The sequence below is a fragment of the Leucopleurus acutus genome (assembly GCF_964270905.1).
Source record: "Leucopleurus acutus genome assembly, chromosome: 2".
Taxonomy (NCBI): Eukaryota; Metazoa; Chordata; class Mammalia; order Artiodactyla; family Delphinidae; genus Leucopleurus; species Leucopleurus acutus.
In genome coordinates, this window is record NC_139143.1 from 161,792,276 (window position 1) to 161,819,753 (window position 27,478).

General features: G+C 44.0%; 1 protein-coding gene across 1 annotated transcript in view; it reads right to left on the reverse strand.

Moving 5' to 3' along the window:
- Window positions 1-27,478, reverse strand: part of MACF1 (microtubule actin crosslinking factor 1) — a gene marked incomplete at its 5' end in the record, with an annotated part of 341,097 nt that overhangs the window by 65,609 nt on the left and 248,010 nt on the right. The window contains 6 exons of the mRNA XM_082834746.1: window positions 16,464-17,935; window positions 18,619-19,114; window positions 21,752-21,951; window positions 22,649-22,778; window positions 23,594-23,835; window positions 24,491-24,553. Coding sequence (XP_082690872.1) covers window positions 16,464-17,935; window positions 18,619-19,114; window positions 21,752-21,951; window positions 22,649-22,778; window positions 23,594-23,835; window positions 24,491-24,553 — 2,603 coding nt within the window. The remainder of the gene's footprint in view (window positions 1-16,463; window positions 17,936-18,618; window positions 19,115-21,751; window positions 21,952-22,648; window positions 22,779-23,593; window positions 23,836-24,490; window positions 24,554-27,478) is intronic.

Genomic DNA, 27,478 nt, shown 5'->3' on the forward strand with positions numbered 1-27,478 from the left:
CAAGCTCCCAGGAATTCCTTTCATTTTATCCTTAGTTCCAGCCCTGGAGAGTCCAGCTGGTCTGAATTAGCCATTCGTCCTCCCTACTTCGGGTGTTTGCATTTGAACTGGGCTGGTCGGCGGATATTCCTGCAACTTTAAACACAGGAAGTCCTTCATTCGCGGCCAGCTTGGGGCTTCCTGTCTCCAAAACATCATGGCATTGTTGTGGCTCCCAGAACAGCCCTGCGCCGTGGCCGCCAAACAAGGCGAGTGGAGCCCGGCGCCGGGCCTTTCAGAGGCCGGCAGGCTGCAGCGGCGGCCGAGAGTCACTCGGAAGGGCTCGCTCAGCGCTGCTCCCCCGCGCCGTGCCGCGCGCCCCGAGGGCCAGGGTTGCCTCACCGCAGGCTGGCAGGTGGCTCCCGGCCGCGCCGGCCTCCGGTCCCGCGCTCAGGAAGTTAGTTTGTCCCTCCGGCAGCTCAGTCCCGCATACTGTGGGCACCGCCTCCCCCGCCGCCTCCAGTCCCCGGCCCGCAGCCGCCGCGCCGCGGGCTGCATGTCAAGCAGCCGCCTCTATTCTCCGCCGCCGCCGGCCCCGCCGTCCTCCCCGCCCGCAGCTGTCACGGTCCCGGCATGCAAACTTCTGGCTGGGAACAAAAGGCTCCTCTCGGGCCGAGCGGGGGCGAGCCCTCCTCCCTCGCGCCGCGCGGCCCGCTCGCCCGCCGCTCGCTGGAAGTGCTCGGCTGGCGGAAGGCTCTCCTCCCCTTCCCCGCGCCGCCCCTCCCGGGCAGCCCCCCTGGACGCCGGGGAGCGCGACGCAGACGGCTAGGGGAGGAGGGCAGGGGCGGAGCCGCGACGGGGAGCTGCCCGAGCGGGAGGGAGGGGGCGGCGGAGGCGATTGGAAGCCGAGGCACCGAAGGAGGGGCTTCTGCGCGGCTCCGGGCGAGGGAGCCCGGCGCCGGCCGCTCAGCTCACAGGCCCACACCCACCGCGCCCCGCCGGGCCGGAGGGAGAGCCCCGCCCCCCGAGAGGGCGAGGGGCGGGGAGCGACACCCGCGTGAGTCTCGGCCGCGCCGCGCAAATCCCCTGACAAAGGAAAGCCCCGCCCTCCTGCCGGGGGCCGGGCCCCCGCTGCCCCCGCCGCGTACCAACCCGCCGGGCTCCTAGCCCAAGGGCGAGCGAACCCAGAAGGGGCGCTCCCGCCGCCCCCCAGCCAGTCGGCTCTGGCGAGGGCCACTCTGGGCCCCATCTGCCGGCAGGGTAGCGATGCCGCTCGCATCGCTCCCGGATTCGGTTCTGCCGCCAAAGGGGTGTCCCTAGTCCCTCCAATGTCACCTTTAGCGCGCCTCTGCCGGGCCCAAGAACACTCCAGCCTTAAACCTGGCACTTAAATTCGGACCGAGTTATTGGATAAACTCCAGCACCTTCTCTCTTCGGCTCCTCACGTACGTCAGGTCTTGTTCCATTCCCCCTCCAAGATTTCTTTGCCCACAGATGTGAATGGTGTTGATGACTGAGGAGTAGGGAATTGGGGGGCCGCGCGACGGTGGAGATGCTGGCAGCAGTGCCCCACGCCCAAATACCTGGGCTCCTTTATTGCTGGGCACATCCAAGGAAACGTGAGCTCCCTGGGGCCAGCTAAAAAGCATGGGTATTTCAAGTCTCAAGATGGAAAATACTAGAGAAAAGTGGCCCACAATCCCGTCCACAGCTTTTTGGCTTTTAGAAAAGCCATCTAGGACTTTCCTGGTGGCGCAGTGGTTAAGAATCTGCCGGCCAATGCAGGGGACAGGGGTTCGAGCCCTCGTCCGGAAAAATCCCACACGCCACGGAGCAACTAAGCCCGTGCGTCAGAACTGAGCGTGAGCTCTAGAGTCCGCAAGCCACAACCCCGCGAGCCACAACTACTGATGCCCTTCCGCCTAGAGCCCGTGCTCCACAATAAGAGAAGCCACTGCAATGAGAAGCCCACACACCGCAACGAAGAGTAGTCCCTGCTCTCCGCAACTAGAGAAAGGCCTGTGCGCAGCAACGAAGACCCAAAGTCGCCAAAAATAAATAAATTTATAAAAAGAAAAGAAAAGCCATCTAAGTCATCTGGTGACTGTTAAACAAAGAAAGTATAAAGGGCAACCCACGAAACTGTCCACCAGAGGCAGCTTCATATCTGAAGGGGTGTAATATGCTGCTCCCTTTGTGATGATCATTTTCTGATTTTATGAAGGAAAAAAAGTCTATAAATTACTGAATTGACCAAGTGGTCAATACAGATGGTAAAACTTATGGAAAAGTTATTTCTGTCCTTTACACAGACAGTAAGTGAAGCCAATAGTTGGTGTATGGAGATCTGGCAATGAAACCCTGAGCTGAGCCTTAGGCTTACTTGAGCCAGAGAGGTCCTTGACAAAAATGAGGTGTCAGCTGAAGCCTGTGATCAGAATTAAGCAGCCAAAAGACCGGCAAAATGTCTTACACTTCATTTCTCACTTTGAAGCTGATCAATTTCTGCCTACTCAAATCCAGAAGACTCTATCTGTAACTGAAAGGGAGGATGTGCAGACTAGATTGTGTCTTGACAGCCTTTCTAACTTGAATATTCTTTAGTTCTAAAACTGTTAAAGGAGCTGCCCCAGAATCCTGAGTCCTCCTGGTCCTATACTGCAAGACACTAGAAACACTGTCCTCTGAGGAACAAACAGCAGAAAGAACCAAGAATGCTTGACCTAGAGAAGTTTCCAAGCAATATGATGAAGTATCTGAAAGGCTGGGAAGTGGGAGGAAGGAAGCTTGTTCTGGATGTCTACTGAAGCTGGCACACTAAGATCCAAGGGCAGATTTCAAACCGACAAAGAGCCTTCTCACAGCTATTCAAAGAATAGGGTGTCCCCTAAAGGGATGACTTTTCTGACCCTGGAGGTGTCTGAGCAGAAATTCAAGCAATCACTTGGCAGAGATTTGGGGAACGAGATTTACAATTCCTCTAACAGTTTGTTCAAGATGAATTTTAAGGTCCCTTCAAACTCTAACACAATGTGCCTGGAAGGCTTGATAAGCTTACAGATCTGATAACTTTACGTTTCAGGGAATCTGGGTTTTAATTTTCCTTTAATTATTAAGTACAACTGGAAAAACCCAGGAAAGGCAAGATCAATTTCACTAGCAAATCTCTCTGGCCAAATACACTCACTTATGTGTTGAGATATCATAACAGACTGTTTAGTGTGCCAGGGGCCCTCTGGTTGGAAGAATCTGAGCAATTCTGGCTCTGGACTAAGGGTGGGTGGTTATTCTATTATAAAGAATGATACTGATGTGGAATCACAAACTTCATGGCCAGAAATTCCTTTCCTGTTTCCTCACCAAGGCAGGTGCCAGTCAATTCAGTCTTTTCTTAATCCCTCCCCACACCTATCTACCTTATTCTCACCACTCTCACCAATGCTCCATATTATAATACAAATAAATAAGTGGAGCATTTTAGCAACTATGAAGTTCAGATTCAAATTACTTATCAGCTTAAGTCACACTCTCCGACTAGCGTATTAGGAGACTATTACAGATAAATCTCCCCCAAATTCAAACACATCCCAAAATGCAAACACAGCCTTGTGGAAAGGATTACATAAAGTTGGCCAATTATCCCGCCCCCCACCCCCGCAAAAAGTACTTCGCTCCTTGTGTAAAATCATCAGTTTGTGTTTAGAAGGAAAGGAGGCACAAAGTCTCTTTCCTCCATGTCTTATTTTTTTTTTTTTAATCTGTTCATGAGTTTCTCCTTAGTTTTGGTATGTGGAACTCTGCCAATAGCCATCTCAGTGACTGAAATAAATACCTGATACAGCTTTCAACTTCTTGTTACCCTGACAGCTCCAACAAAAAAAAGCATCTGTTCATTTCACATGCTGTGTGTAAACTTTTAAAAAGAGAAGTACAGGGAGCACCCCTTTGGATGCTTCCCCCATTCCTATAACACAAATATCTGTGTTGATGCCAAATTTCAAATTAGTTTCCAATTAATTGATTACAGAGTTCAAAGAATTCTCTACTCATTTCAAAATTCCTAAGAACAGAATTGGTGTCAGATTTTCCTTTGGTGAACTTGGAAGAAAGAACAGTCCCGGCCTTTCCTGCTGTCTCCTAGTTAAAATAGCAAGGTGGAGTCTCCTCACACCCTAACACAGCTCCCTTTCCAAGTTTTGGACTTGGCACTTTGCCTTTGTCTGCTCCCGACTTTTAAACCACCAGCCTCCTAGGAAAATCTGGAGACCCTAGATCCACACTTCCTCAGATTCTATACTGCCTTTTCATCCACCTCTCTCTCGGAGGATTAGTGCTGACTAGAGGAGGGGACAGAAGGCTGGTTGGATCTTGCACATTTAAAATTTACAAAATGCCTTTCATCTTATGATCTCTAGACTTCACAAGCGTTTATTTAGTGGCAAGTGGAAATTCCACAGTATTCGTCTGAACCTGTTGGGCATCCGTCACTACCATCCTTTTATTACATAAAGATGGCTACAGAGTGGCTCATTAAGCAATGCAGCATGATGTGAAGCTTGCTTTAAATGGGATACTAAGGATTTTGATGCTCTTTGAGTTCTCGTGTATTTTTGAACTCATGAGAAAACTTTCCACACACTCTTCAGGAACTCTCATGACCTCTGTAAGCCCTTTCCTGCTTGTAGACTTTCCAAAAGACAGTGTATTAATCCCTCTTTAGCCACTCCCCAAGACAGTAGTGATGACAAAAGCACAGGGCTTTGTAAGTGAGAAAAGGTCTAACAGAAGAGTGGGAGGAAGGAAAGCAGGGGATTACGGAGGGAATCACATTTACTCATTAGGATCCGGATATACAGAGACAGTAAAGAAAGGATTTCTAAGTGAAGGACTAGAGGCAGGAAACCTAAAGAGGTAGGGACCCTAAAGAAGCAAATTCAAGGTTATCATGGTTTAAGTTATAGGATATATGCAAGGGAAAAATGAAAGGTCAGACTGCTAAGTAGCTCAAGGCCAGTTCATGAAGGCCCTTGAATGCCAAGCGTCAACTTTTGCTTTATTCAGAACACCAAGACTACACCAAGACTTACTTATTTAACTTACCAGGGGGTCATGCGAGTTACTGAGTGGTGTGTGGAAAGTTTCCTAAGAATTTGAGCCTGGCTGCTCATTCAACTGCTGTTTAATATATATTATTGCATTAAAAAATCCAAATCCTTAATTTACAAATGACGCTTGGGGTGCTAAACCACTTTTCCAAAGGAACACAGCTATTAAATACCTAAGCTCTTAAGATTTGAGCCTAGGTCTGCTGATACTGCACTGGTATAATATGTATGGAACAGAGCATAGTTGGGGAAGATGGAAGGTGGAACAATCAGCTAGGAGGGTTACACAGTTTAGGTAACAGGTAACAAAAGCCCGGACTCATGAAACTGAAGAAGGGCGTGGTAAAGAAATTGCAGAGGCAGACGATTTGGACTTTACAACTGATCTGATAGAAGGTAGAGGTTAGGGGGAAAAATAAATTTAAAATAAGGCTGTCATATTACTCTTGGATGACTGAGGGCACAGTAGTACTGTAAGACAGCAGCAGGGAGGAAGAAAACACTGCAGGAGACAGCACATTCCATGTGGAGCATACTGAGTGTGAGGGACTCAAAAGCTACCCATGTGGAGGTGTCCAGAAAGACTGAAGTTCAGGGCAGAGATAGACACGTGGAAACTTTCTCTTGTAGAACAGTGAGGGGTTGGACATCCTGGGGCTGAGTGTGGAGAGAGGGGAGAAGAGGGCAGATGACAGGATTTCAGGCACCACATGTTGGGGAGGTAGAAAGACAAACCAAAACAGAAAGCAGAAGAGCAGCCAGAGAAGAAAACGGAGAGAACACAAAGTCAGGCAAGTAAACGGACAGGAGGGTTTTAAGAAAGAAGATATGATGTTAAATGGTGCACAAGGAATGAGGAAGACAATGAGTTAGACAAGGCCACTAGCCTTGGCAACTAGGATGTCAGGGGGTACTTCCGAAAGAATGGTTTCAGTGCAGCAATGGGGGCTGGGTCAGACTGTAGGGGATTAAGGATAAGCAGTGGTGAGAAAGTAAGTATTGGTCCTCCCTTATTGCGACTCTTCTTCTGGCTTCCATGACACTGTGCTATACTGATGGTACCTTTCTAGCCAGTCCTTCTTTTGTGTCTTTGGGCTCCTCTTCCCATCCTCTTAAGGCAAGTAATTCCACAAGATGTAGCCTTGGTTCTTTTCATTTGTTCAATAAATATTTATTGGGATCTACTACGTGCCCTAAACTATGCCAGACACTAAGGGAGAAAGTGATGAGCAAGACATGATCAGAAGCCTACGTTCTAGTAGAGGAGACAGATATTCATTTTAATTCAATTGCAATAAGTACTCTGAAGGAAAAGCAAACAGTGCTATGAGAGCATCTGTCAAGGGCCCTGATGTGGTCTGGAGGTTCAGGGGAGGCTTCCTTGAGAAAGTGACCATGTGGGCTTTCACTTAACACCAAGAGGAGCCTTTCCAATTCTAGGATGGCATGACTTCACAACTTTCACAAAGTAGCAACTTCACAAAGGTGCTTAGCTATTTCTATGAAACATATCCCTGGGCTGAATCTCTAAGGAATCTTGCTGTAGGGGTCCTCTCTCCAATGTTAGAAAAGGAGGTAAAATAAGTAATACAGACTCAAGAGATTTTTGAAAACTCTTTCGTTTTGTTACTAAAGCAATTCTTATCACTGATCACAAACAAACAACTTAGGTTTGAATTTAAAGAATTAGACCCAAATCAGAGCTCTTTCTCTGGGAGTGAACTGCAAGATGAGAGAGATATTAAATGGTTTACTTGAATGGATGCAATGAATTCAAGCTGGAGAGGACCTAAGACAGGTTCAATTTCTTTGAATTCTTATCTTCTTCTTCCCTTGCTCACAAATACACGCAACCAAATACTAGAAACATATATTTGCTGAAAGCTTTTCTGTAAAACATCTTGATCTGGTATATGTGCTTGGCAGAGAGATTAATTATATCTGTGTTTTTAAGCTGTTTCCTCTGAAATTAAGCTGATATTTTTTCCCCTCACATCTTAATGTTTTAATTAAAGATTGATTAATATTAAGAGGTGTCTCTCTCAAAGATGCTGACTTGGTAGTTGCCATTGTATGGCAACAGAGGAAGGTAACATGGTCTATGCTAAAAGCTAATTAGGCCAAGGACCCTGAGATCATTAAAGCTGATCTGCTAGGTAACTGAGTGACTGGGGAAGTCACTGAGCTGATAATGGCTTCTGGTTAATTCTGGTTAATGATTTGAAAATAATACTGATTTGTAGAGCACATAAACCAAGGTCAAAATGGTCTCAGAGAAACTTGCTGGCTGTGGGATTCTGATATCAATGAATGAATAAATTAATTAATAACCATGTATATGTATGTATGTGTACATATAGCATATTTAAAGCTGTGTTAAGGAGTCATGACCTAAACCTGCCTATGTATTGCTGGTATAGGGCTGGAAACAAGCTCTTCATTTGTTCCCCAGAAAAACTGCTCAGGAAGGCTCTTTGTCCATCCACCTGTTTCACTGCTATTATCAAACTAATTTACTTTATCTTCATCATTTCCATTTTTTCAAGAAGAAAAAGAACTGATTTAATCTGGTGCTGGGTCTTAGATCAGATCTTCTGGGGGAATGATCATGCTGTAGGCACCAAGGGAATAACTTTTCTTATTAAAAAGATTTCATAATATTATAATTTGTGTGTCTGGATAAACTTCTTAAAAGAATATTATCATTTATTGAGCATTTAATATCTGCCTAGGGTTTTCATCTACATCACTTCATTTGATTCTCATAAAAACCCTAAAGGTAGGATTTACCACTGTTCACATTTTATAGTTGAAATAACTATACAGAGAGGTTAAGTAATTTCCCCCAAGGTCACTCAGCTAGTAAATGATAGAGCCAGAATTCAAAGTTGAATATTTCTGACACAACCTCATATTCAGTTTTTCTCACTACGCCAAGCTGAATGAAGTATGAAGATTCTTCTTGGCGTCAACTAGTTGAGTAAATGACAATGACTCTAATGTAATGGGTAACTACAAGACAGTATTTCAGAACCTGGCTTTCTTCAGGTGCATCTCAAGTAGTAAATTCCTTAGTTTTACTTTGTTCAGGCTAATACTGAAATGAAACTGTGTTTCTTTAACATATGATAACTAGTAGAGAAGGAAGGGAGCCCAGAGGCAAGATGTAGAGGTGAGGAATCCAGGCTAGGATTAGAATTTCTCAGCACACACAAGGATTTACCTCAAGTGTTGCGGAACAGTCAGCATTTTGAATCCTACAGTTCACGTGGCGTAAAGAGCACTCACTCAATCAGTCAAATATTCACTAATCTCCAACTATGCATATACCCATATGCTAACTACTTTGAGAGACACAAAAATGGATATATTAAGACGAGGGATGGGACAATGCATATAATCATTAAACGCCAAAATTAGGCAGTATATGATGAAGGCCAAATGAGTTACACATATTAAGTGATTTAAGAGAACAGGAGAAGTAGTGAGCTAGCCTGGGGCGGGGGGGCGATCAAGAAGGTTTTGAGGAGGTCAGGTATGAGTAGAAATCAAATAGGTAAAATGAATAAGAAGTGTTTGGGATAAGTGGATGGAGTGAATGGTCCATATAGGAAACAAGACTGGATAGACAGTAGGGATCAAAAATGTGGTTTCTAAGACCGGAGAAGCAAAAAAGTGGAGGCACAGATACAGACCAGTTTTGCAGGATGCCACCACTTAATCCATCAGATCGGATGGCTCCTGCATTGATCTGGGGGAAGGATAGCACTCACAGAAAGAAGGGTGAATACAGACAGATGCTAAGGGAAAACCACCTTGGAGGCCCAAGTTTTAGAAGGCTACAGCATAATTTATGTCTGTTTTTTCCGTGGGAACCATGTGCATACACGCTAGCTGTCCAATCACACTAGCTCTCTGCATTCCTAACAGAGGATCTTTTGTTCCAAATAGCAAGGCTCAAAAGAGACAGTCTGATAAAATCACACTGAGGTCAGTACTCCCAGCTGGTGCAGGGCTGATGCCATTCCATAACACACCCTACAGGAAGCAGCTTGAGATACACAGCTGATTGATTTCCACAGCAGGAACCTTGTGGCAGGCAGGGTGGGGTGGGGACTGGTCAAGCATGGAGAGAATTCTTTAGCCACTGACTCAAATTAGTTCACCAAGATCCTGACCTGATCCAACAGATCTGTACAAGTCATTCTCAGAACCAACACTGTTTCTTGACTAAATTTTGAAAAAAGGGAGGAAAACCACGAAGCTTCCCCAGGCAATGGGACTATTTCATCAGTTAACTCTTACTTGTTATGGAATCTGAAAAGGGCAAAATATCAAACCCCCCTATATTTCTAGAAGTGGGCTGAATAACCCTTTATTGTAAGGGGCTATCCTGTGTATTATAGGAAATTTAGCAGCACCCGCTAGATGCCAGTAGCAGCCTCCCCAGTTGTGACAGTAAAAAATGTCTCTAGACATTGTCAAATGTCCTCCAAGGGCCAAAACTGCTCCTCCCACCCCCATTGAGGGCCACTGGTCAAGCACAAGCTTTGGTGCCAAACAGATCTTTCCAATCCCGGCTCTAACATTTATTTGCTCTGTGCTTGGAACAAGTTACTTTAACATCTTCAAATCTCAGTTTTCTTACCTGCCACTGGGATTTTAAATATCTGATTTACGGGGGGGTTAGGATCAGAGATAATTTAGACTTAGGTCTCTCTTACTGTTCTTACCACTATATCACCACCACTGCAATTCTTTGTGCCTGTTTCTCCTACTGCACTGTTAACTAGAGACTATCTGAGACCCCAGCTCTCACCACAAGGACTGGCCCAGAGCAAATGCTCAGAAGGATGGACTGAAAGGAATACAGAGCCCCTTCCTCCTAACCCCCCAAAAGTGATCCATGGACCATCACCCTGCAGCACACCACTTATTCTCATCCCTGGGTGGCCAAAGTTCTGAAAGGTCCACATTTCAAATCACAGTACTGGTGGTAGGAAAATAGCTTGTGAAGGCCCAGGGGGATAAGTGTATCCCATTAATCTGCCACAGCCACTAACAGGGACTGGTATTTGAAAAGTACTCGGTAGTGGCACTGGCAAAGTCATAAGGAAGGTGGGGAGGGAGCACATTCTCCCCATAGCTAGGTTTTTCCAACCAGGACAGCTGAGACTTGGGAAGAGTCTGTCTGGCAGGAGACAGCCTTTTGGTGCAGTAATGCTTTGGTGCAGTGACCTGACCTGACCTGACTCCCTGTGGGACTGATTTTATTCCTGGTAAACCAACCACCTCTAACAACAAAATGCCCTTAAAAGCAACTCATCGTACCTCCTAGAGAATCACCACTTATGGCTCGTGTGCCAGCCAGCTAGCTGGAAAGTGCCCAGGACTAGGCTAAGGCTGAGACAGACCACTTACCATGCATTCTAGACACAGCGAGAAACAGCCCCGCTCTGCAAGTCTGTGCTTATCTCAATCATGTCCACTAATCAAAACTCAACAATAAACACAAGTTCCGCACAGGATAAATTCTAGTTTTTCTGGACACACATGTTTCACATGATGATCCATCTTGGTTGCAAATGCTACATGCTGACACTACCTGTGGAGAATTTCAGTAAACTCAAAGAGAAACTCCTCACTCCTTCCTTCTGGTTGAGGATATATTCACTTTTGCTTTAAAATCTTCCCTTTGCTATCAAAATTTCCAGATGGATTTTTGTGAAACCCATCAACACTTTCTTGACGCCCTTCCATTTGATTTTACTACCTTCACTGAGGCGTGAGGCTCCTTCAAGATGATGTAATGGCTACAGTCTTGGGATTTTGCTTGTAGTGCTGATATTTGAAATATTAATGGCCATACTTTAAAATGGGGCTGGAAAAAGTTCAACGTGAAGCAAACTTAAGGGTCTTAAAGGCTCCTTCACCTTCTCCCCACCCAGCTGCTACGGTGTGGGTGGAGAGGATTATTACAGAGCATTGGAATTCTTGGGGGGGGAGGTGCAGAGGGGGATGGTCACATAAGGGTTATAAATACCAGCGGCCAAACTGTGAGCTCCTGGGCTGAGGACAGACTGTAGTCTCCCCTTAAAGGCACAGAGCAAGGAAGCTCCCTCAAGTATTTCCACAAAGGAAGTTCCTCTTCTCCACAGAAATGCTCAGCTGAACACCTGCAACAACCAGTCTACGCAAAAGAAACCGCAGATGCCAGGAAAAGGGACGAGATTTTTAAACCAAACACAGATCAGCACCAGCAAAAATAAAGAATCCAGGGCCCGGCCTAAGGGTGTTGCTAACTACACAGTCATAACCAGATTACCAGAAGGTGGCTGCCACGTCAATATTTATCTTAACGAGCACCTTTTCCAACTGAGTCCTAAATTTCCCACATACAGGTGGCACTTTTCTCCTATCTAGGGCAATGGTTCTCAACGAAGGGAAAATTTTTCTTTCCAGGGGACATCTGGCAATGTCTAGAGGCATTTTTGGCTGTCACACTGGGGAAAGGTTGCTACTGGCATCTAGTGGGCAAAGATCAGGGATGCTGCTAAACGTCCTCCAATGCACCGGACAGCTGCCCACAACAAAGAATCATCCAGCCCAAAATATCAGGAGTGCTCAAGTTGAGAAACCCTGTTCTAGGGCATTCGTTTTACTTCCTTGGACCCCAGTAGTTCCTATTGGAGTAGCCTTGTTTAAGGAAGAAGGAAAAAACCAAGGCAGGCCAAGGGTCAGCACAAGGCAGGGCAGGCAGGGGTGGTGAGGTTCTACTCATCTTATCCTGACGGCTGTAAAGCTGGAGATACCTAAACCTCCGGTGACAGACAGGTCACACCAAGTGTGATTTCCTTTCTCTCCAAGGGCAGGTAGATAATGCTAACCTCACTTGCTTTCTTCTCTGGTAAATCTAACTGGCAAAGACGAAGATGAGCTGATACTGTCTTTGTAATTATTTGAAAGTAAGGAGTGAATATCTATCATTGTGCAGACTGGCAGTCTCTCAGCTCCATGGCAGGCCCTGTCCTCCAAGGGTTTTCACACGTGCTCACAGTGAAGCTTATGCTTGCTTTCCATGAGGCCAAAAAATCAGATGAACAGGTTTATGGGGCTTTCTTGTTCTGGCTTCAGAGTAGGATAGAGGTCCCCAGACAGAAGCTGCAAGTGTGTGCAGTCCCTGACCCTGGGCTCTACTCAGACTGAATCAGGGCTGAGAACAGTCCTAAGAAAGCCTGCTGCCTTACCTGTAGCCCACCAAACCCCAAACCTCCACACGTCCTGACTGAGAGGCAGGTGTGGTTCCTGACGGGGCTGCAAGGGAGGGGCTGGTGTAAGACTCAGAATGATCTCAATTCTTGGGCTTCCCTGGTGGCGCGGTGGTTGAGAGTCTGCCTGCCGATGCAGGGGACACAGGTTCGTGCCCCGGTCCGGGAAGATCCCACATGCCGCAGAGCGGCTGGGCCCGTGAGCCATGGCTGCTGAGCCTGCGCATCCGGAGCCTGTGCTCCGCAACAGGAGAGGCCACAACAGTGAGAGGCCCGCGTACCGCAAAAAAACAAAAAACAAAAAACAATGATCTCAATTCTTGATTACAAAACCTACATAGGGAATTTCAAAATGAGGAAAGCTTCTTGTTACCATCAGACTTACAGATTTCTTCTCCAAATCTGGGGTCTTTCTCTTCCCTTCCTAGGAAGGTCACCCTGGGGGAATTCTTTGACTTAAGTTTCAGTGAAATAAAGGTCCCTCCTTTCTTGTTAGACTCTAGTTATATGTATACAGTTCCTTTTCCTCACTAATCAGAGACTCTCTTGTTCAGGAAAACAGAATTTCCTGAAGAGATGAGGCAAAGTCTTTTCCTTCCAGTTTTCTGCAAACATGCTCAATATTCTCTTTCGTGATTTCTGAAATGGCTTCTTCCTTTCTACGTCCAACAGAGAGCAGAACCCAGTAAAGTGCCTAACTCAGGAGGTTTGAGGCTTTTGCTTGTTTAGTGGGAAAGGACTCTCTTCCATTCCCATCTGATAGGTCCTCGCTGGCTGTCCAGATTCTATCAGTTATTCAGAAGCAATCGAGGGAAAAGTCTTTCCTAGGAATAATGACTTTCAGACTTTCACATTCATTTAAGAAGGAAATAACTTTTCCCAGAGGCTAACTGCCTTTCCTAGCATTTTTCAGCACTGTTGCACAGTCCCAAGTAAGCCTGGGGTTCTCCACAGACCTGACTCATTTCTCTATTCTGACCATCCCCCGTGGAGTCAGCTAGGTCAAAGCACAGCCCACGTTTCTGTTTCACAGATTCATACCCTCTTCTCTACAGCAGATTCTGTGCTGAGAGCGTGATCCCATTGTAAAAAGACAAGAGTTGAAAACTTAAAGCGAACACTGTTTTTTTTTTTTTTTTTTTTTTTGCGTTACACGGGCCTCTCGCTGCTGTGACCTCTCCCGTTGCGGAGCACAGGCTCCAGACGCGCAGGCCCAGCGGCCACGGCCCACGGGCCCAGCCGCTCCGCGGCACGCGGGATCCTCCCAGACCGGGGCACGAACCCATGTCCCCCGCATCGGCAGGCGGACTCCCAACCACTGCGCCACCAGGGAAGCCCTGTTTTTTTAATACTTACCTCATCTCTGCTTTTTCTTATTAAAAAAAATTTGAATCTGAAAGCAGAGTCACACTGTATGCATCTGGTGTGCTGCTGGTGTGAGGGAAGATTAATCTATCGCTGGACTACTCCGCACATTTAACCCAGGAACTCAACGCTCAGATCGTGAAAATGACTCAGTCCTCAGAATGGGTCCAAAAAGACCTTCCCTTGGCTCAGCCTCTAGGGAACTGTGGACTGACACACAGAGCTTTTCCCTTCTCATTGTTTTCACTTCCCATGAGCTCAGCATGAGCTAAGCCAGTACTGTGTTCCTCCCCTCCTGCCTCAAAACCTTTGCTGGGAGGAGGCAAAAACTCTTCCCAAAGCCCTTGACTTTACAAGGTGGACCTGTGGAACCAGGCTTCTGATTTGTACCCCCAGCTGGAGGAGGGTACACACGGGCACTCAACTTCACCACCCTCCTTCTCGCACTCATCTTCTCATCTTGCCTTGTCACCACCAGTTCCCTGCAGATACACACACTGGCCCCAGCTGCCATATCCACAGTGTCGGTGGTGGGAGGCTTCTTCTTAGAAAGCAGCAAAACAAGTCTGTTATCCCAAGCAACTAAGCAGCTACTGAACCCTGAGTGCTGCTGGGCTACACACTAGGATACAAATAAAATATGGGAATGTCCAATAATTTCTTAAAAGCTTTCAGCAGCGTCAAAATTCAGAATGTCTCTAGAAACCAAGGATTAAATGAAAAGGAAACAATTGCTTGTCCTCAAATCCAAACACTATATATGCCTGCCTGTGGATTCTTTTTTATATCCTAGGTCATATTTAATACAATTTTAACAGGCTTGTTTAGTTTGTTTTCTAGCTCACAGAAGATCAGAAGGAAGGGACAGACTGCTCAAGGCAGACTCAGTGACAGCAGTGAACAGTAAAGCAGTGAGAAATAATACCTGATAGCAGGGCAATGGGGGAAAAGGCAGAAACTACATCCCCCCATGTATACATACACATTCACATACATCCAACCCAACCAGTTCAGCAATTAGAGGCCCTAAACAAGGACTTCAATACAGAACTCAAACTGCATGGTAATTTAAGAACATTTAGTACAAAGCAGCCTCACCATAGTAGAGAACAGTATAATCTGTTTAGTAATGTTAACCTGCACTCATAAGAACTTACATATAATATAATGTTTAGGAAATTAGGCAAATAAAAGTTAAAATAATTCCATATAAACCAGAATCTAGTTTGATAAAACTACTTTGGTACCTCAAGGGATAAGCTTCAATGTTCTAAAAAACTCATTTAGTTGGTTAGACAGTTGATTCTAAGTAACCCAGATCCAAGTAAATCAGATAAATGAAGCATGCCTGTAGCATAGCCTCTCCTTTTGAGGGGCTTACAATGGAAGAGGGAAGAGAAGCCCACGTGGTGAAGCAGGAAAGGCCACCCAGCCACTGGATTAGGTGTAGGCATTTCCCAGAGGATAACATGTGGGCTCATGGCTTTGAACCTTCTCTACCTACCCTTTCCTCACCTGGTGCCTCAAGAATCCCAAATACGATGACTTGTGTTGCTCCACATTGCACTGTAAGGGGGTCTCCGGCCAATGTCTCACCTTAGTGCGCTAAACATCCCCCAAGCTAGAGGGCCCTTCTGAAACAGCCATCTTTCTACATCTGGATCCTGCCTACACATTTGTGATCTTTTTCGGGACCACGTGGCTCTGGCCTGGTGTCAACACCACCTTTCCATCCATGTTTTTAACAGAAAGAATCCTAACAGGCAGGGGCTCTGAAAGAACAAAGTAACTCTGATGGCAGAGTGTTACTGTGTAAGTAGGAACAATCACCACTGGTGATGGAAGTAAGGTATCCTTTCCAAATCTACTCCAGGCACCAAGAAGGAAGAAGCAAGCAAACAGGCCTCCAGCAGGGAAGCGAGGTGCTTTTAGGTTAAGTCTTGGGGTGAAAGGCTCAGGCAGTGAGAGCCAAGACCCAGCAGACAGCCCTGGGTTCCAAACCCAGACCTGGCAAATTTGCACTTTTGAGTCAATTCCTCTCATCTTCCCGGCTGTTTTAATATAGACTCACAAAATCTCAGGACTGGAAATTCTGACTCAGGCAAAGAATCGAAATATTTTTGCAGTTAAGGCAGTGCTTCTCAAACTCTCGTACGGGCAGAGAACTTGTGCTCCTGAGGAGTCTAAGGTGTAGTCTTAAGCACTACTTGCTACAAGTGGAAAATTTCTTTGAAGTATCATGTTTGGTCTTAATAATTCATGAGAATTTTTCATTTTGTCTCATAATACATCAATAATACATCAATAATTTTCCCTCAAAATCTGTGAAAAAATCCACACTTGAGCAAGATGAGCCCATGTTTATCTTATGGATTCTCATACCTCAATACGAAAAACAGGGCCCTCAACAAACATTCACTATTGTTACAAAATTGGTTAATCTGAAATCTCAAGAAATCATAAGAGAAGATTCTTAGAGTAAGCAATAAGGTTTGGACATTTCTTTCTATACCCTTAATTGGTTATAAACATTAAAACAGATTACCATAGAAAAATGTTCAAACCTGTTGCCCAGAAGTCCAAGAGACTGTCTAGTCTCCAAACTGTGTGCTATGGTGGTGATAGAAGTGAGAATAATGAAACCAGGGACAGAAGTTAAGATGTGTACTCAATCGGTCTCCAAGTTACAAGAAAAGAAATACACATATTAGACAGAAAAAGATTAAAAAACAAGGGTAAGACTTACTTTAAAATCTGCTAATTGTTGGTTGATGACATCCACCTCGGTCCCCACTACCCACTGGAGCGCCTCCCCCTCCTCTGCCGCTGTGGTCATGTCATTGAGTGCTTTCAGCTTCCGATAGAAGTCCTCGACCCGGCCCAGGGTCAGCTCCAGCTGCTCCTGCCGAGCTTTACTCCTCTCCATCAGTTTGCCACACTGTTTGCTCAGGGCTTCTAGCTCCCTCTTGAGTCCTAACAAGTCCAGAGTCCCTTCTTCCTCCAGCATTTGTCGGCACTCTGCTTCAGAGGCTTCTATGTCGAACTTGAGGGCTTGGATTTTGTTAAGGAACAGCCGTACATCCTCGATCTGGGACTGGAGGCTATCAGTGTCTCTGCCGATAGCACCCATGCCATCGAGCTCATCGTCCAGGTCTGCCAGCTGAGAAAACATTTCTCGGACTCGGCAGTGAAACTGGCCAATGCCCTCCAGCTTGCTTTCCATTGCCATGCAACCACTGTTCACTCTTTGCTTCACTTCTAGGAACTCCTGCTGGGTGACCTCAGCTTGATGCAGAAGTTGGGAAGCATCAGATCCGTCCGGGGCGTCTTCTACCAGGCCCCGAGTGAAGTTCCTCAGATAGTCCACCTGTGGCTCCAGGGTCTGCAGCACTTCCTGTTGGGCTCTTAGCTTCTCCAGGTTCTTGTTGCTGCAGGCTTGAGAGCCAAGAGCATCAAAGATCTCAAGTTGGTGTTTGGCCCCTTCAACTTTCTTTTCAATATTCTTAAAGCTTTCCTGGAACTCCTTGAGCCTCTGAGTCATTTCTTCAAGGGACCCTGTCTTGGCCTGTAGCTCTTCTGTAATGGAATCCATGTTCTGGTTGATCCCAGCCTTCTCATCCCGGATATCATCCTCATCTGTTTCTGAAGAGTTAATCAGAATGTCAGCAGCACTGTTCAGGATTTCTAGCAGGGAGCGGCGCTTTTCCACCTCACTCAGCATAGCCTTTGATCTCAGGAGATTGGACTCCAGCTGCACTGGATCCAGAGTGACCCGCAAGTCAGACATCTTGACCTTACAATCTTCTATCCATGGCACGAGATCCTCCACGTGCCACTGATATTTCTGAGCTTTCTGCAGACAGTCCTTGAGCCTGGACTGTCTGTCTGCAGTTTTTTTACTAAGCTCTTCCCAATGGCTTTTGAGCTCAAAGAGCTGGTTTTGTAAAGTTTTCTTCTCTTCTCCAGGAGGTACAGAAAGAAGCAGAGATTCTCCTTCTGCCACAATCACCTCATAGGAACCACTGTGTTGGTTAAGGTTCTTCTGAAACTCTTCATTCTCCTGTAGCTGAGACTGTAGCCGCTCTAATTTTGCAGAAATTGGGCGGTTTTTTGCTTGCTGGCTTTGTTTGTCATCCAACCAGGTTCTCAGCTCATCAAACATTTGCTGGAACTGCTGGGTGCTGGCAAGAGCTGCCTGGAGTCTGTTCATGCGATCAGCTGAAATGAGAAAATCAAATTTAAATCATCAAGTCTGAACATGGCATTTAAAATGTTTGCTGAGAGTACATGGTCTAATCTTAGGAAAAGGAAACTAATGCTAATTGAGGGTCTACCATAAAAGAAGCACATAGCGAGGCTCCTTCATTTACTATATTCTATTTAACCCTCACATCAACCTTGTAAGGTGATATGAGTAACAGAAGTAAACTTTTAACTTCTAAGCTGGTAAAAAGCCATAAATGTTTCTAGAAAAAGAGGCAACAAATTAATGACAAATTTTTTCTTGTATAAGGCCATCCTAAAAAGTCTAGAACATGTTCTAATTTTGTATATATGGTATATGTGTGTGTGCGTACACATATAGTATGAAGAAACTAAGTGAGTATCAGTGAAAGTATGCGTGTAACTCCACCTATAAGTACCTCTATGAATCTCTACCTGCTGGCTAGATTTATATTAGTGTTCTTATCTCTTAGATTATGGTGTGTAAAGCTTCACATATTGCTAGTGCCCAATCAATGTGTAATGACCACGGCAGTCCTCACTGTAGGTGGACAAAGGGATAGAGTAACACTACTCTGAGTCCAAAAGCTACTTAAGGGTCGCCCTAGATTCTTGGGACCACTAATCCACTCCTCCTTTTGGCTTGCCACTAATAATGGCAGCAGTGTATTCCTCACCTGCAAGGTCTTCTAAACCTTGGAGAGGCAGGGCAACAGTCTCCAAACGCTTCTTCAGTTCATCCTTGAGGTACTGCTCTCCAATGAGCACTGAAAGTTCATCGCAGAGTGTCTGCGCCTCCTTAATCTTGTGGTCTAACTGCTCCACGTCAGATCGAATCTCACTGGTCTCCTCCAACTGCTGCTTCACAGCCTCAGGTTGGGTGCTGATGGCTGACTGGCCACTCAGTCGCTGTCTGACTGCCTTCACTTTCTCTGACAAGTCCTGGAGCAGTTCCTGGTACTGGGTGCTTTTGACAATAGCTTGGTCAATTTGGCTGGAACGGGAATTAAGTTTGTCAGTCAGCTCAATCCACTTCTGATTGATGCTCTGGAGCTCCTTCTGTACTTGGCTGGTGGAAGGAGAGACATCTCCAGGGCCTGTTAGGATGCCCTGAGCTGCCTCGTTCAGCTGCTCATGCTGTTGCCTACGTGCTTCAAATTCCTTCAGCATAAACTGTAACAGGAATGACACCAAGATGTTTAGAGAGAAAAGACAGATCTAAAAACACTGTCAAAACAAAAACTGATTTTGGATTGTGCCAAGCAGTGCCAACTCCTTTTGAAAATAAACCAGAAAACTCCAAAGACCAGGCTACTAGGAAAATGCAGTATCACTTCTAACAACTGCTTAATAAAAACCTGTTTTGAAAGGATCATTGATTGTGTCTATTTTATTTCTTTTCCTTATTTGTCCTATACCGTTTCAACATCAGTTACTAAGGTTGGCCTTGGTTGGGAAACCAAAGTTTGTTTACTGGATAGGCACTTGTCAGCTTTGCCAGGCAAAACCCAGGCCTCTGAATGGGGAGTTTGGAACCCTGGGTCCCAAAGTGAGCTATATTACTGGCTGGGCTTGCCATTTCAACTCTTAATGACCTACTTTTCTTAGTTCCTTTCTCAAATTTCCACCAGCACATATAATCTGCACATTATAATACAGCACAATTAGATAAAAAGCTTCTTTAAAGCAAGTACCATTCCTTTTTATTTATTTCTATTCACTGTTTCACTCATCAAAGAAGTTGAGATTACAGGCTCTGTAGTTAGACACCTGGGTTCAAATCCTGACTCCATCACTCACTAAACTGTATAAACTTAGGCAAGTTTTTAAAAGTTCTTCAAATCTCAGCTTCCTTATCTGCAAAATGAGGATAGTAAAGTACTTACTAGGCTGTTGTTAGGATTAAACAAGAAAACTTATGGCAAGTACTCAGCACTTACACTGCATAAAAATAAATACAACAGGACCTCAAGGACTAACAGATGTGCAAGTAATGAACTATAATAGAATGTAACAAAAGTTAAAATGATAAAATGCTGATGTGAACATGGAATTGTGAAAGCAAGAAGTAAAGGTGGTAAATTCCTCCGGGGATGACAAGAGCAGAAGAGGGAAATCAGGAAAGGCTTCACAGGTGACACAATAAAGAATACGTGAGTTCTCCAAGAGAACAGAGAGTAAGGCTGGTTCAGAGAAGGGCCTGGGATTAGCAAAGGCACAGAGATCCTGAGATCTATGAGTGCAGTGTGTTCAGGAAAGAACCCATTATCCGGTGTGGGAAGAAGCCCAGGTATATGGGGGAAGAGCTGGCAAGACAAACTGGGACCAGACTGTGAAAAGCCTCATGCACCACAGTGAGCATAGGCAGCCGTTCAATAGGCAGCCAAGAGCTACAGAAGCATTTTAATATATTCAGATATATGATTTAAGGGGATAACTTGATAATTGTGTAGAGGATAAACTAGACCAAGAGGCCCTTTAGCGGGCTGCTGCAATGGAACAGACCCAAGATCCAGCCTACCAGCATGTACAGTGGAGAAGAAGAGAAGCTTAGAACGGTGGTTCTCAAATTACGGTCTGGTGGCCCCTGGCAGTCCCTAAGCCCTTGCATGGGGTCAGGGAGGTAAAAACTATTTTCATAATAATACTAAGATGTTATTTGCTTTTTAAAATTCTTGTTCTCTCACAACATCCGATATCACAACGGATTGACTGCAGAAGCAGATACGAAAATCTGTGAGACTGTTCTATTAGTCAGACATTTTTATTTTATTTCATTTCATTTCATTTATCGCTATGCCTTGCAGGTCTTAGTTCCCCGATCAGGGACTGAACCCGGGCTCTTGACAGTGAGAGCGCAGAGTCCTAACCAGTGGACCGCCAGGGAGTCCCAAGCCAGACATCATTAAAGAGATTTGCCAAAGATATAAAACAATGCCACTCTTATTCAATTTTTTACATTTTGGAAAATGTTATTTTTTCATAAAAATGTTATGTATGTTAGTGTTATGGTTGTATCATCGTAATTTTAAAAATTAATTTATGAATACATACTTCAAAAATTCCTCAGTGTTTTAATACAGTTAATATTAATAGATATTAGTAGATAAACACAAGCTCTTTGGGATCCTCAATAATTTTTAAGAGTGTAAAGGGTTTTGGGATCAAAAAGTTTGAAAACCACTGGATTAGAAAAATATTTTTAAGTAGACTAAACAGGACTTGATAAATAACATGGATGCAGGGGCTAAAAGAAAGGGTTCTTTCAAAAACTACTCTTAGGGGACCTGGTGGGTGGTGAGAAGAAACAGAACAAGTTTAGGGAAGGCTACAGAACAAGGAAAGGGTCTAGGCAGGATTTCACTGGAAATGACATCACTGGACCAACCTAAATTTTGCAAATGTTGGGTACTGAGATCTGATCAGCAGAAGATCTTTAAGTAAAGCTGGCAGATATAAGATACTGCATGAAGTAATGTGGATCACTACCACTGGGGATTGAAAATAAAATATGATGCTATCATTCAGTCAGAAGTTCCCTGTCTCCCATCTGCTCATCTTACTGCCTCAGTCAACGATATTAATAATATCGTTACTGACATTAATGCTATTAACAATACTGTTTGCTATTTGACAGGCACCATGATAAAGACCTTACAAGCATCTCATTTAAAGTGAGGAAATGGAGACTCTGAGAAGTTAAATGACTTGTCCAGGGTCATGTAAATCTACCTGTTGAGAGCAGCATTCAGACCCAGGTTCAAGTGCCTCTGATTTCTTTGCTCGAAAGCTTTCAGCCATACTGCTCACCTGGACCTGCTGCTTCTGTGCATTCAGCATGTTGGGGTCAATAGACAGGGGCCCTAGCACCCCCATCATCAGCTCTTTCTCCATTAGCCAGGGCCGGAGCTGGGATTCTGCAGCCTGGAAGCAGGCCAGATGACTTGCGGATTCCTCCAGCTGCCTTTGCCGAGCCATTGTCACCTCAGTGGCCATTTCCCATCGGGAATCTGTAGAGAGGAAATGAGAGAATGTGTTCTTTTACCATCATCAGCCACTAGCCTGGTCCCTAAATTACGTTCCTAATATGCTACAGGAAATGACCCCTGGAGCATTATTTAATATTTTTTAAAGTTAAAAATAATCTGCATTTAATTTTAACTAAAGTAACAAACTGTTTTGTATCTTGACTGCGGTGGTGGCTATATGAAACTACACATGGGATAAAACCGCACAGAAGTACGTACATACATACACAACGCATGTAAAATACCTTATGCGACATATATATTATTTTATAACCTGTTTTTAAGCTTACTAATTATGAGTATCTTTCATGCCAATAATTTTTTTCATACCAATACACATTCACCTACATCATTTATAGTTCAGTATTATGAGTGCAGCATAATTTAATTCCTTCACAGAATGTTTAGATTATTTCCCATTTTTCATTTTTATCATCAATGCTCTTTGTCACAGCAGATTGTCAGTATGACTTGCCCAAGAAAGCCAATACTGATACTTTGAGTGGAATCTCTAAATTTTTTCCACAATCAGGCTCATTCTCTAACCCTCCCTGCCCCTTCTTGCTTGCTTATGACAATAACTAAAAATCACTCCTGTTTATCGGGTATGCCGAAAGCCTGTATTTACTTCGAAGACAAGGAATTTAGTGAATTTGTTAACACCCCAGTGATAACATACTGAGCTCCTCTTGCATTTTCTTCCAGTTTTCTGCTTCTTGTGAGTTGGGATATGTCATCAATAATCCAGACAGGGCTTCCTTTACATTTTGGACTTTTGGAGAATTCTGTTCCAATTCAGCCAGGAAGGCCTAGGAGAAAGAACATCATGAATGCCATGAGATTTCTGGACAGGAAACAAAGCTGTGAGTGTGGAGGAAATGACGGGAAGACGGGGCAGCAATTACAGGCTCGACTTCTGATTCTATCCATGATTGTTTCATGATTTTAAGATACTTAACCTTTCCGCTTGAATATTTAATTAAAAGGAAAATCTAGATGGCAAGATTTGAATTTCTTTTATGTACAACACATCAGTAACCCAATAAGAAAACTGCTAATCCCTATAAACTAAAAGTGTCAGGAATTGATGATGATGACGATAATGGCGATGTTTATGCAGTTGTAGGATATGACATGCTAGGCCTCAACAGGAATACTAAAATTTTTGGCAAAAAATTTTTACCAGATTTTCTACATGGTCTTATTTCTTCTGACATTTTCCCTAGGCCTACATGTCAATCTTTAGAATGAACTGCAATCACAGCTGTTTAGATCCATCCAAGAGTTGGAAAGGTGCTTTGATGGAATGATTTGGCTTATACCATCACGTGGAAAATGAGATCCCATTCTCAACGAACTGATGCTTCTGAGGAGAGCTATTCTCCTTCTGCAAACAGATCTGGTTTTGTTTCTCAGTCTGATGTGTAACAACTTCTAATTTCACAGGTAAGAAAATTCTCTGGGAGAGTTTAGGCATACTAGTCATTTGAAAGTCAACCATGCTGCTCGTAACGACTGGGTGGTTGGCCATGTCTCACTCTCAGGCCCCCGGGCTCAGGCGGGTACACTGGTACACCGCCCCTTCCTCTTAGTGCTTGAGATGTAGCTAATGGGAACACAGTACCTTGTTAGATTCAGCTTGGGCTCTCACTGTCTCTGTCTTGGTTGGAGATGAAGAGGCCTCCATGCCTTTCAGGACTTCCTCTTTTAACTCCAGCCACTGCAGCACCAAGCCTGCCTCCTGCTGAACTTCCTGCATTCGGCTGAGGACAGCCTGAAGACTTTCCCGGCGTTCCCGAAGCACTTCCCCAAGTTTCTCGTATTTCAGGTTTACATCTGACATGTCACACTGGATCTCCGTCAGATCTAGCATCACAGAAACAGAGATCAGACTGGGAATAGCTCTCAAGCATCCCCAGTGGTTCCTCACTAAATTATTCATCAGGATTAAGTATCTCTCCCACTCCTTCTAGTGAACTAGAGATGATCTTCCTGCTAAATCACATAAAAGTTCCTGTTTACATACGAAAAGCAAAAGAGCTCTCATTAATCTGATTTCTGATTTTGGCATTATACACTCAGATGTATAAATAAAATGCTAAGCAAACACGGGAGCAGCAAAAGTGAAGGCAGTGAAGGATTTGGGGCATTCTTCTACTTCCTCTTCTTTAAACTGCAGAGAAGAAAACCTAGCTGGGAGGCTGAGGGCTATATTTAGACCACCTCTAGTATAGCTTCTTTATAATTCAAAGATTTGCATATATTTTCTTCCAGCTCTTTCCTATTGGTCTTATCTAGTGGTCCAGTTTATTTGCTTAGTAACTTTATTTCACTGGTTGCCAACCTGTTTAGCCTCTAGCTAGCAACAAAGAGGCATCACAGGTGCTTCTCCCCAGACTTTTACCCTCACACCCATCCTGGCAGCAATCCTTCCACACATATGGAAACATACACAGATGCAAACATGAACACTGTCCTAACACACCCAATGAAGAGGCACTGTTGAAAATGGCATTCTCACCTTTGCAGGTGTGGTATCCGTTTACACTGCCTACAGAGCTTCCTACAGAGGGCAGTATGGAACCTGAGCAGAAGGACAGAGAGACAAACAAGGCAAGACAAATGTGTTAGGAATACATACAGGCACCGAATTTATTCTTTGGCACTCACTTTAAGCTCAGATATCAGGAAGTTAACACAGCACAAGACAACATACTCATGGAAAGAGACAAATCATTTTAGCTGCCGGGCAACAGTGTCACTTGGGAGTTTCAGCTCCTTAACCCTAACCCTAACCTTTTCTAGAGGAAATCCAAATTCTCTTCTTAAATCTCCAATTTGGATTCTTTGGACCTTGCCCTAATTTTGTGAAGCAAGTATTAGTAGAATGACTAAGTCTTTAGACTGGCATTCGACATACTTAAGAACGGGGAGGATTTATAATACAGCCAAAAAGGTTCAACTTTAACATCAATGTTCTTCAACATAATAAAAATAAACAATAAGTACAATTAAGGACCTAAAAAGCAGCATTCTTTTAGTAAAGACATTAAAATGAGCCTTTCCTATATTGTTTCAAAAGATCCCGTCTTTTTTTTCATGACTTTCTGCTCCCCTCCCCCCACCAGAAAACAGAAATTCTAAGTGTCAATAAATCTGGCTCATAAACATTCCCATAAATTCTGTTTAGGGTCTTTGGTTCTGTTTCTAATTACCACAATTTCACCTATATTCTCCCCAAGTTGATTTCTTGTGTTTCAGGAGTATCCCAAATAAGTAAAAACCAGATCATGTAATTACAAAGATTATAAAGAAATGTGAAGAATAGTCATGACATAATGTAACATTCAAAGGGCAGAATAAGACTCTCACATGCACTGATTTCACTGTGGAAAAGGTCAAGTGCAAGGTTCTATATTAGACAATAATGACTGTAAAACTTTTAAATGTTAACATTATTGTAATTTCAATTTAAAAAATGGATCAAACCAAAAGATCATATCCCACTGCAGTCTGGTGATGACCAAAAAGAAACTGGACTAGTATTTTGGAGAAGACAGTCGTAGCCAAGACTGTCACTAACTCAGTACGTGAGCCCTAATCTATGGACAGACCTCGGTATCTTCTCTGGGATATGAAGATAATACTACCTATCTTGTCAGCTCTCATGGGGTTACTGGTGAGAAGTAGTGAGGTAGTGTATGTGAAAGCACTTTACGAAACCAAAAGAGCTCCACGACCATAAGGAACTAGAACACGCGTGGGTTTTCAGAGATGGAAGAGAACTTTTTAAGAGCACTCAGGCTAGTGATCTTCAAACTGGTTTTCAAAGCACCCTGAGGAGGTGCTTTAGGGACTCTGTAAACGTTTGGTTTAATTTTAGTATTCAGAATATATTCCTAAGTACTTAGAAATGGCAGTAAAACATGCACATCTCAATTATGTTGAACACCACATTTTAACCCAGCAGATATAGCCAATTTATGCTGCTTTTTGGAGAGAATAAAGTAGCTCCTGCACCTCTGTGCATACATTTAAACTTCTTTCTGAGTGTCACTGATGGGAAAAGATGTAGTTCTTCATTAGCACTCTATAATTTTCAAACCTACATATGTCCACTCACATACAAAGAAAAACATCTACAGCACATATGAATTCCATTAAATAAAATGACAAAAAAGGCTGAGGTATATCTACTCAGAGCAGGCTCTCATCAGGGTAGAAATGTGTAGTAAGAGAATTCTTAACACTTCAGATTGTAAAGTGAACTTTTAAAAACATTTGTCGTCACTTGCAACTATTTATCTGTGTGAAATGTATTTTCTGGATACAATGCAACCAAGGAAAAAATTGAGAAATAAATAATGAAGCTGTCATTCAAAAATTCTTTTTTCCAAATTTTCATATTCACTAATATAGCCTCAATATCTTTTTTAAAAAATTAATTAATTTATTTTTGGCTGCATTGGGTCTTCGTTGCTGTGCATGGGCTTTCTCTAGTTGTGGCAAGCGTGCTTCTCATTGTGGTGGTTTCTCTTGTTGCAGAGCACAGGCTCTAGGCGCACGGGCTTCAGGAGTTGTGGCACGTGGGCTCTAAAGCGCAGGCTCAGCAGTTGTGGCGCACGGGCTTAGTTGCTCCACGGCATGTGGGATCTTCCCGGACCAGGGCTCAAACCCTTTTCCCCTGCATTGGCAGGCAGATTCTTAACCACTGCGCCACCAGGGAAGTCCCGATAGCCTCAATATTCTCATTGATGAATTTCATAATAGATAAACGCTATAAATTCACTTATATTTTTATTTGTCTTATAGTTCTACATGAAATTTATTTTTAAAAAAGATTACAGTACTTTAAAAAGTTCAAACAACCACTGATCTAGTCCAGAAGTCAGAAAACTTTAGTGCACCAGCCAAATCTGTCCCTCCGCCTGTTTCTGTATGTGAAGTTTTACTGGAACACAGCCACGCCCATTCATTTATATATTGTTTATGACTGCTTTTGTGCTACAATGGCAGAGACATGTAGTGTGACAGAGACCATATGGCCCACAAGCCTAAAATATTTACTCTATGGCCCTTTATAGAAAAAATTTGCTGGGTGATGTCACACACTAATAAGTCAATGAACTTAGAAATTTAAGTGTTAGAATATAAAAATCACCAATTCTCTGAAATGTTGTCACTTCTAGATAGTTCCAAGACATCTTTAAACTTTAGGATACAATAGGAAAGTAGTCATTCTCAGGAGGAATAAAGAAAGTAAACTTTGCCCTTACTATTTACGTGACTATAGGAGTGCATTAACATAGTCTGGTAATAAAACCTAGGAGATCCCAATTGACAACCAGCAAGTGACTGTGAGCTCAGAATGCTTTTTTTTTTTTTTTTGCGGTACGCAGGCCTCTCCCTGTTGTGGCCTCTCCCGCTGCGGAGCACAGGCTCCGGACGTGCAGGCTCAGCGGCCACGGTCCACGGGCCCATCCTCTCAGACCAGGGCACGAACCCGTGT